The sequence below is a fragment of the Heteronotia binoei genome, chromosome 7 (assembly GCF_032191835.1).
Source record: "Heteronotia binoei isolate CCM8104 ecotype False Entrance Well chromosome 7, APGP_CSIRO_Hbin_v1, whole genome shotgun sequence".
In the NCBI taxonomy this organism is placed as follows: Eukaryota; Metazoa; Chordata; class Lepidosauria; order Squamata; family Gekkonidae; genus Heteronotia; species Heteronotia binoei.
The window spans coordinates 68,025,396-68,036,591 of NC_083229.1; the positions used below are offsets into that span (position 1 = coordinate 68,025,396).

Sequence of the window (11,196 nt, forward strand, 5' to 3'; positions counted from 1 at the left end):
GTTGTTAGCACAGTGTGAGATGGATGCTAATATTATGTGTTAGTTCACAACTGCATTAACTAGGTAGTAAAACTTGTTGGTTTTCTTTAAACAGGTCCAGTCACATTTTCAGCTGAATGCAGTAAGCATTTCCACCGGCTGTATCACAATACACGGGATTGTTCAACTCCAGCCTGTAAGTTATAGTTAAAACTGCATAGTTTTAGCATGTTTTGATGTTTAATGTCCTGATTGTACAAATAGGGTGGCCAGACCGTCCCGGGCACCCGGGAAAGTCCCGGTTCTGGCCCCCTATTACCGCCTCCCGGGCTGGCTATACCGGGACCATTAGAGGTCCCGGTTTAGCCAGCCAGAGAGCCGGTGGGCCGCGCGCGCCGGCGGGGAAGGCGGCGAGTGAGGGAGGGAGCGTCCCTGCGCGTGCGCAGGGATGCTCCCTCCCTCACTCGCCGCCTTCCCCGCCCGCACGCGGGGCCCGGCGGCGGAGAGGCCGGCGCTGGTCCCTGGAGGCCCTCCAGAGACCAGCGGAAGCCCTCCCCGGCCTCCGCAGCCGCCGCCAGCCCTGCCAGCAGCACCAGCCGCCCAGAGGAGAGGCCACCACCCGCCCTGGAAGAAGGTAAGCAGGGAGGGAGGGGGCCGAAAGCGGGGGGGGCGGCTGGCGGGAGGGGGCGGCCTTCCTTCCTTCCTTCCTTCCTTCCTTCCTTCCTTCCTTCCTTCCTTCCTTCCTTCCTTCCTTCCTTCCTTCCTTCCTTCCTTCCTTCCTTCCTCCCTCCCTCCCTCCCTCCCTCCCTCCCTCCCTCCTTCCTGCCTTCCTTCCTTTCTTCCTTCCTTCCCTCCCTCCCTCCTCCCTTCCTTTCCTCCCTCCCTCCTCTCCTCCCTTCTCCCTTCCTTCCCTCCCTCCCTCCTTCCTTCCTCCCTCCTTCCCTCCTTCCTTCCCTCCCTCCCTCCTTCCTTCCTTTCTTCCTTCCCTCCTTCCCTCCCTCCTCCCTTCCTTCCCTCCCTCCCTCCTTCCTTCCTTTCTTCCTTCCTCCCTCCTTCCCTCCTTCTTTCCCTCCCTCTCTCCCTCCTTCCTTCCTTCCTTCCTTCCTTCCTTCCTTCCTTCCTTCCTTCCTTCCTTCCTTCCTCCCTTCCTTCCTTCCTTCCTTCCTTCCTTCCCTCCCTCCCCCCTCCCTCCTCCCTTCCTTCCTTCCCTCCCTCCTTCCTTACTCCCCTCCCTCCTTCCCTTACTCCCTCCCTCCTTCCTTCCTTCCTTTTTCCTTCCTTCCTCCCTCCCTCCTCCCTTCCTTCCCTCCCTCCCTCCTCCCTCCCTCCTTCCCTCCCTCTCCTCCCTTCCTTCCCTCCCTCCCTCCTCCCTCCCTCCTTCCCTCCTTTCTTCCTTCCTTCCCTCCCTCCCTCCTTCCTTCCCTCCCTCCCTCCTTCCTCCCTCCCTGTTTTGGTGGTTTGGTATATGGTTACTTTTGCATTTATTGGCATTTGCATTTATTGGCAATAGCTTGTGTAATACAGCATTTTGACTTTTTTTTTTTTTGCCATATAGATAGGGTGATCATTTTCCTATACTACTTGTGCTTTGCGTATTTTTTCAAGTGCTTGTGTATTTATGTACATTGTTTTCATTGACTAAGGGAGGTATCTGGTGTTTTCTGGTTGCTGACCTAGCCAGACAGGACAGGAGACCAGCAGAGAATATCTCCCCTGTTTCCCTCCCTCCCTTCCTCCCTCCCTTCCTTCCTTCCTTCCTTCCTTCTTCCTTCCTTCCTTCCTTCCTTCCTTCCTTCCTTCCTTCCTTCCTTCCTTCCTTCCTTCCTTCCTTCCGTGGCTCTCAAATATCCGATGTTCATGTCTTGCGGCTCTCAAACATCTGACCTTTATTCTGTGTTGCTCTTTTGTTAAGCAACTCTGGCCACCCCTGGAGTAGACAATACTGACTTTGGTGGACCCAAGCACTGATTCAGTGTAAGGGAGCTTTGTGTTTGTGTCTTCTGGTGCAATTTTGTTCTCAAATCCTGTATTTACTTCATCAGTATATGGGATAAGGCACTTTCTCAACTGTGCTGCATAATGCAGCCTATTTATTTTGTCCTGTTTGCTCTGTTGGCTCTATCTGCGCCACCTTCATCACTTTCGGGGTGTGGATCCCCCAGTGGGGTTGTCTCCCGACTCCCTCCGCTGGCTGTTTCTGATAGCCCTGCGCCCCCTCTTTCATTTGATATGTGTCCCGTGCGGGTGCCACCCTCCCGCCGGGAGATGCCGCAAAATGAGCCCCCTTGAGGCTTATGGCAGCAGGGCTCGGGGGAAGCGAGCTAGACTGCTGTTCTTTTGAGGGGTTATAGAGTGTTTCGAGCCGGTCCCTGTGGCATCGGTCCCATCGTTGTGGGGCCCAGGGGGCCGGCGCAGTGGCACGCTGAAGCAGCCTGTCGGTCACTTCCGGGTTCCTGTCCTGCATCTCGACCTGTGTTATTAGTGACAGACACTTCCGGCAGGTGGCGCGGGGGAAATGATGTCACAGGAAGTGACATCACTTCCTGTTTCCGGCAGGTGGCGCAGGGAAAATGATGTCACAGGAAGTGATGTCACTTCCTGTCACCGGAAGTGACATCACTTCCTGTTTCCGGCGGCGCGCACACAGAGCGCGCACACACCCCTACCTTCCCCCCCCCCCCAAGGTATCCCTGGCTGGCCTTCAGACATTATGGCCACCCTATGTACATCTAGTTTTACAGAGAAGGGCAGGTTCTTTTACCATAGGCCATTTCCTATGATCCTTTTGTAAAATCACTGCATGTATGCCTACTATCATTTTCAGGTGGCACTCCCTGCCCTGAAATTTTGCTGTGCTGCAGTATATTAAGTGTATTGTGTTGGTGGATGAAATTGGGGCAGGGAAATTTATATGATAATCACAGATCTTATGTCATGTTAGTCCAGTTCTGCTATGAATGAATAAAACAGGGCTTGGGGAGGGTCAGTGCAGAATACAGACTGTTCTCTCTTTGCCTCTTTTTGGTGGTCATGGTTAGGAAATTTGCCTGAGAACCAAGGGTGGAATTCTAGCCAGAGCTCTTTTGCATATTAGGCCACACACCGCTGATGTAGCCAATCCTCCAAGAGCTTACAAGGGTCTTTTTTGTAAGCTCTTGGAGGATTGGCTACAACAGGGGTGCATGGCCTAATATGCAAAGGTGCTCTGGCTAGAATTCCACTCCTGCTTAGAAGAGTAGTAGTAATTAATTGTTTTCAGCCATAAAATTTCAAATAAGCTGGCTTGGGGGGGGTGTTTTTTACAAGCAAAGGCTAATGGGTTGTATTTCTAACTTAAGAGGTTGAATTGCCAGGTGTTTTTTTGGGAGGAGGAGGGCGGCTAAATCTTTTTTTAAAAAAAATTCAATTACTAAAAGGAGTAACAGCCAAAAAAAACGTCATCTTTGACTTGATACAAATTCCATTTGACCCCAGTGGCAACAAGACAATGTGCTTATTACCCTGTTAAACTTTCAGCTAAACATGGCATTTCCTATTACAGTAATAAATGGAAAGTGTCTGGTTAGATCAGTCAGTTTAGAGAAGTCTGACTGGAAGCGAAATGTGGCAATTAATTGTCAGAGAACATATTTTTCCTACCATTCAGTGATCTGATTCATTGCATATTGGGATCTTTATGGGACTTTAAAGATCCCAATATATGGGACTTGATCATTTGGAGACATTCTACAGGCTAAACACTTTGTGACAGTGTTATAAAATTCACCAGGTGTTCTAAAATTCACTTTGTGACAGTGTTCTAAAATTCACCAGGATTTATGAGAGTTTTAAAGTCTATCCTATTTTAAACCCTTTCAGATAATCTAGTACAATATCACTATTCACTATTGAAAAAGTGGGAAGAAGTGATAAAAAGGACTAGTTTATTTCAATGAAAGACTGATTAAACTAGAATCTTCAAATCTTGATGATGGACTTCATAGTTATCTCTGGATCAAAAAATCTACATAAAAAACATAGTCCAAGATAAAAGGCATATAATGAGAAATAGCTTATTTAAAATATGGAAATCACTATGAAAGAGAATCAGCCCCACAATCCCACCAATAATGTTACCAATAGATGCTTATTATGATAATCACACAAGAAGAAATAATGGCTTTATAACTTATAGTAATACAATAAACTCACAAGGTATGATTAAGATGTGGCAAGAGATCAAAGATGAAGGAAAAAATGGTGGACATACTTTTAAATTTCTTCAAGATTTAAAAAACAATATCTGTAGAGAAGAGAAGAGCCCCGTGGCGCAGAGAGTTAGAGCTGCAGTTAAGCTCTGCTCACAACCTGAGTTCGATCCCCGGTGGAAGCTGGTCCAGGTTGACTCAGTCTTTCATCCTTCCGAGGTTGGTCAAATGAGTACCCAGCTTGCTGGGGGGGGGGGGGGTGGGAAATGTAGATGACTGGGAAAGGCAATGGCAAATCTGGGGGGGGGGGGATTGAGGGGGATTTAGATCCCGTAAAAAGTCTGCCATGAATACGTTGTGAAAGCTACGTCACCCCAGAGTCAAAAACGCCTGGTGCATGCACAGGGGACCTTTCCTTTCCTGTACCAAGAGAAGTGTTACCATAGAACTGACTGTCTTTGAAAAAATCATTTTGCAATCTAAAGACCAGTTATTAGGAGAACTTTACAAATTACTGCTTCAATATGACTTTGAAGAAGAACAGGTAAAACCCTGCGTGATCAAGTGGATGCAAAATTTTGGTGACGAAATATAATTTCAATGCTGGGGAAACCTATGGACTTAGGGCATTAAATTTACTGCTTGTTATGTACTAAGAGAAAACTGGTATAAAATGTTCTATAGATGGAAATTACCCCCAAAGATATTGAAAAAATGGACAAGAATTGCAAAGAGTCTTGTTGAAAATGCAAAGAAGCAGAAGGCACGTTTTACAATATGTGGCGGACTTGCAGCAAGACAAAAAGATATCGGAAATACATGAAGAGATACAAAACATTTTAAAACATTTTAAAAACCAAATTCCCAATGAAACCAGAGACTATGCTATTGGCAGTCCTGCCAGACAACACAGATAGAACCTCACAAAACTTGCAATGAAATGGAAGTCAGAAAACTGACCCACAATAGAGATCTGGAAAGGAAAACTAGCTGAATATGCAATAATGGCATATATACACAGAAGAACCCCAAAAGAATTTCAGCAGGAATGGCATACCTATTACTCATGTTATGGGATTAATTAAGTATCTTGATTCCTGAAACTATTTGTATATTGGATCACACATGATGAAGATATTGATTACAGTTATAACTCTTTTTAGTTCTCAATATTCTAACAGAATTTAAGTACTCTGTAAAAATAAGGTGTAGAAATTGTTAAATGTTTAAGATAATACCTAGGCTCTTAGGATGCTTTAAACTTAATATTAAAATTTATCTAATTGTAAGGTATGTAACCTTTTTATTGTTAATAGGATACTGAAATTAAGAAAATTCTTGATTATTTTTGAAGAGATAATTCACCTCAAATACTGTAATAACAATGTATAATTATCTGCTCGTACATTTGAAATTATTAAATGATAAGTCAATATCTAGGTTTTTCAGGATGGTTTAAATTTAGTACTAGAATTCATCTAACTTAAAAGATGTAACCTTTTTATTGTTCTATTATCTGTTCTTTTAAAGAGAGAACTCACTTCAAAATACTGTAATAAGGATCTTTTAATATCTGCTCTCAAATGTGAATTATGTATTTTTACTTGATTTAACTTGTAATTATTCACAAAATTTGAAAATTACTGAAGAATTTATACTTTCCTCTTTAGCTTTTTTCATTTTGTAGCCCCCTTTTTTCTTTTGAAAAAAGAGAAAAAATTAAAAGGATAAAAAAACTAGTTTCTGAATATATATCTTTAATTATACCAATTAACAGTAGATCAACTACAGACCTGATCCTATAGAAGGGACAATATGTGACTCTGTAGGCTGAGATGGTGGCTATGAAGGATTTACTCCACAATTCACATAATGCAATAAGAAAACTGAATTAGGAGTTAAGGCTGAATTACTTAAGTCTGGGACCACTTTGACATAAGTATGTCTTGCTTCATCATGGCTACTAGTCTCAGCTTTTCAGTATAATGTTTCACTATAATATCAGTCACTAGCTTTTGTAAGAATGAAAAAGAAAGTCAAATGCCTTTTGTAAGAATGAAGCTACTTGTACACAAAGTAAAGCAGTCCCATGACCACTTCACTACATGGTGAAACTTGACACCTGTTTTGTGTCATTTAAGGGGCATATGACTCGGATCTCATAGTACTTGTTATAATCATTTGTGAGGCTAAAAAAAAGACTTTCTCATCTAGTGTTGGTTTTCCTCAGCTATATGGACATGCCATAATGCAGTACATAATATTGATGTGTAAGTATGGTTGCCAGCCCCCAGGTCCCAGCAGGGTTCCCACACTTTTGGGGGCTTTGAACTGCTGCTGGCCAGCTGGCTGGCAAGGGAAACACCACCCTCAAATGATGTCTCCAACATGATAACATAACTTACATGTGACATCATCATGCTGGAGACATCACATGGTGATGCTGTGTTTTTTGGGCAAACTCCATGGTTTTGAGGGCAAAAAGCCATAGAGTTTTGTCCAAAACCCAGAGCATTTTGCATGATGTTGCTGACATTATGACATCACTTCTGGGTCATCCTACCTACCCCTGGAATGTCCTCCAAATCCCCCCACCAAAATGATAAGGGGAACTGGCAAGCTTAGGTGTAAACATCCATAGGTATGGCAAGATTCTGATCAAGAGTTATAGGTGTGGGAATCTCTTGACAGAAAATAAAATTGGAAGGAAAACTGAGTGAATAGCTGTTCTTTAACTTTTATTTACCATATATGATCTTCATATTTGTGAGTCCTTCAGCCACTGTAAATTATGTTGGCATTATTCATTGTAGATGGATATTGTTAGTGTCTTGAACTTTGTAAATAATTAAGAAGCCAATTATTTGATTTATTGCATTACTAATGCTTGTAATGTTAATTCCCGACTGTCTTATTCCTAGTCTTTAATCATGGAGCAATAGGGTCTATAATCTATGGGCTGGATCCAAGGAACCACAGCTGAAAGCATTGTTTCACAATTGTTTACAAAAAAGCTTAATCATGAACTCATACAACTGTGTAATAAGAAAATTGTGAAACAGGCTGTGCAAGCTCTTGTACAAGCAGAGTATATTTTTAGTTTAGTTTCACTTTTATTGGCAATGTTCTAGCATGAGCTATAAAATGGCCTTAAGTGGGTAACCACCTGCTGAAGGGCATTTTAAGGTCTAAAACGTATACAATAAAAAGGAGGGCTAAACTATGATAGTACTGCAATCTGACTATGGAATTTTTTAATGTATATTTTTCAAAGTATTGATATTTTGCTGCTGGTGACAAATGAAATCAAATTTTCATTCTGGACAATAGATTTGGCTAAATAATAATTAATGTTTATTATATTTTGTGGTTTTAAAAAGATTACAAAAGGTGTGCAAGATTGCTGACGAGATTAGCAATGAGCCCACTGTGTACACAGCCATAGGAGGCCTGCTATGTAAGTATACTTCCCCCCTCCCAATAATCTAATTATTCTTTCCTCAGAAGCCAGGCAATATTCCTGACTTTGCATTTTCTTCCAGTATTGATTTCAAAATGTTTCATATTAATGATTAGATTCTTCCTCATACCAGAAATTAAAACCATGTTTTTCTCTTGGTTTGCAAACTTATTTTTTCTGACCAGGACCATGGCATTGGGCTCATGCTTTGCAGGATCAGTCCTCAGCATCTCATTGGGAAAGAGCTCTGCCCAAGTGTTTTGCTGCCAGTCAGAGTAGAAAATATTGAAGTATTTGGTCTAGTGTTCCAACTTAGTGTAGGGTAGGGTTGCCAGGTTGGTCGGATCAGCAGGCAGGGTATGGGGCTTACCTTTCTGAGTTCAAGGAGGAAGAAGCAGGAAATAAACATGATGTTGTTACGTCACCAAGAAGTGACATAGGCACATAGGTGACATGACGAGATGAGTCTTTGGGTTTTGGACAAAGTTCTGTGGTTTGAAATTAATTCTACCATAGAATTTTGCCCAAAAACCAGAGTGTTGCGTTTGACATCACTGATGTGCTAACTTCACTTCCTGGTTACGTAGGCACATTATGGGTGATAACAGACAGGCATTTTGGGGCGGATGGGAGGTGTCCCAAATCGGGGCAACTCAAAAAGAGCCATCCTGAATCCTCCACATGCTCCCCTGCATGCCGTCCCCATTCCATCCATGGGGCAACATGGGTGTGTTCAGACGGCTGTTGCGCACCATTCCCGTCACTCAGCTTCCCCATACATTTTCAGTAGTTATGCACATGTCAGATGTGATTTGGGGCGGCTTGGCAGTTTCATACTGCCAAGGTACCTCGTTTGCGCCCTTCCACTTCCAGACGCCAAGGAGGCAACTGGCATGCTGCTCAAAAATTTGCTACCACTTGGGAAGCGGTAGCTTTTGGAGTCACACTACAGAGGCCAGAGGACAGGGTGAGAACAGGACGAGGATGGGCGGCAGATGTTTGTGTATGGAAGGATTTTTTGGGTCAATTTCAGAGTCTCTGAGTTGGCCCAAAGTGCCAGTTTATAATCACCCTAAATTTATTTCGTGCTTCTTACCTGTTCGAAGGGGATGTAACTCCTGCCATGGAGAGGAGCACCGTACAGCCATTTCCCTCTGCTTTCTGATAGCTTTGAAGCAGGAGAATGGTTTCCAAACTGGGGGATCCCCCACTCCTTACTGGGGATTGGCAAACCTAGCACTGTAAGGTAGCTTCATAAGTAATCCAGCTGGCTAGGGTTGCCAAGTCAAATTCAAGCAATACCTGGGGACTTTGGGGGCGGAGCCAGGAGACTTTGGGGGTGGAGCCAGGAGACATTGGGGGTGGAGCAGGAACAAGGGTGTGACAAGCATAATTGAACTCCAAGGGAGTTCTGGCCATCACATTTAAAGGGACAGCACACCTTTTTAAATGCCTTTCTTCCATAGGAAATAACGAAGGATAGGGGCACCAACTTTTGGGGCTCATAGAATTGGACCCCCTGGTCCAATCATTTTGAAACTTGGGGGATATTTTGGGGAGAGGCACTAGATACTATATTAAAAATTTGGTGCTTCTACCTCAAAACATAGCCCCCCCAGAGCCCCCAATACCCGCGGATCAATTCCCCATTATTCCCTATGGGAATCGTTCTCCATAGGGAATAATAGAGCGCCCAGCAGACATTTCCCTCTCCCCCCCATGCTTTCTAAAGCGGGAGGAGGGCCTCCAAACCAGGGAATCCCTTGCCCCCTCCCTCTCTCTCACACACAAATACTTACTGGGTCTTGTTCCTGCAGAACTTTACTTCATCAGAAAACGAAAGCAAAAGAAAGGGAGGGGCCGTTCTCTAAAGCCCTTCCTGTTTCCTGCTTCCTGCTCAGCCTTAAAGGGACATATCTTAAAAATGGTCCTGCAGGAGCTCTAAAACTACATGGTGATTGTGGGGGGCGGGGCTTCCCCCGCTGGCCAGCTGGCTGGGGGCGGGGAGAAGCCTGTGAAAACAGGGGATCCCCTGCTGGAACCTGGGGATTGGGAAGCCTACAGCTGGCTGATCTGGGATGTGCTGAATTAGTATAGGAGTTTGTTTTTGTTTTCTGCTTTATCACAAAAAACACATCCCCCTGAGCAATGAATCTTACGCAGTGCTAAGGAAGCAAAGCATAGAACCTGGTTACAACCTTACAGATATGGTTTGCTTCAGGAGGCTGAAGCATTTTTGCACCCTTTTGGTTCTGTTAGATTTGTTCCTGGCTTTCTTCTGTATCCATTTTAGGAACATGAAGAAGTCTGTTGTTGCAATAAATGGGCATAGTCTTAGTAATGAAAATGGGTTTAACTGCAAAGATCATAACCAAAATTTTCAGATCAAGATGCTGTTGTGTCTTACAAAATATTTTGGTCAGGGTTAAATTACATTAATTTTAGTTAAATGAACAAAAGCTGACAGGAGCTACTTTAATGCCATCTGAGATATATATGCAAAGATATTCCTCTAAAATAAACCATTAATTTCTAAAACTTGTCAAAGCCCTTATTTGGGGGATATTTTCAAATGGTAATATCATTCATCCAAAAAAGAACAAGATCTAATAGAACTTTTGGCTTTCAGTCCAAACATGGAACTACACTGAAATCAGTGTATAAAGGTAGTTTCATGCAGTGTGAGCCCTGAGCCTGCTTCGGCAGGGAGAGCGGGATATAAATAAAAAGTATTATTATTATAGTTAACTTCATGGGCATGAGGGGCTGCTTTTTAAAAAAAAATTACACCAAAATATCTAAAATTCCTTTTATTGTATTGCTGCTGTTTAGTTTACAAGATGTATTGGATTTTATATTTTTTATTTTAATTTTTGACTTTTTAAAAAAGATGTGTACTAAATTAAATAAAAATATGGAAAATCTGGGTGTATTTTTTTAAACTGTCAGTAAACCATAAGCTATAAAATAACTTTGGTCTGTTATGACAGTATCACGATTTAATAACTATGGCTCTAAGCAAACAGTAATGAGTGAATTCATCTTTCAGACTTTCCTGCTAAGACAGAACTCTGGTTTGCCAAGAAAGTGCCTTGAAATCTACCCGAAGACAACAGAGAAGATATCTTGACCTTTGGATTTACTGCATTTTTTTTTGTTAATAGATGGGTTTTATTTTCATATATGCTGGACATTTCATATTTGTCTGAATGGAACATATTTTATTTGAATGTGTAAATATCTTGCCTGTAGTTCAAATTCGCCAATTTATTTAAATAAATTGTAAATAAATACTACTAATAATATACTAATTAAATATTATAACCATATGCAGGGAGTTGGTTAGTGTTTTCTTGTTTCGTTGTATGTACATCATTTTGCTCAGGCTCTTACTTTCATTATTTGCACTAACTTGAAATGCAGAAATCTCTGTAACTGAAATATGATAAGCTGCAAGTGGGATGTTTTACTTTCAGTGGAAAATATTTGATATTATGAAGCTTTGGTAATATTTATATATGCCTATACAGTATATATATTATTGCACATCAGAACAAAATGCTCAGAAAT

At 42.5% G+C, this 11,196-nt stretch overlaps 1 protein-coding gene across 1 annotated transcript in view; it reads left to right on the forward strand.

Annotated features, from left to right (window-relative positions):
* Positions 1-10,955, forward strand: part of ALKAL1 (ALK and LTK ligand 1) — a 58,440-nt gene extending 47,485 nt beyond the window's left edge. The window contains exons 3-5 of the mRNA XM_060242971.1: positions 95-175; positions 7,547-7,623; positions 10,676-10,955. Coding sequence (XP_060098954.1) covers positions 95-175; positions 7,547-7,611 — 146 coding nt within the window. The 3' untranslated portion in view covers positions 7,612-7,623; positions 10,676-10,955. The remainder of the gene's footprint in view (positions 1-94; positions 176-7,546; positions 7,624-10,675) is intronic.
* The last annotated feature ends 241 nt before the right edge of the window (positions 10,956-11,196 follow it).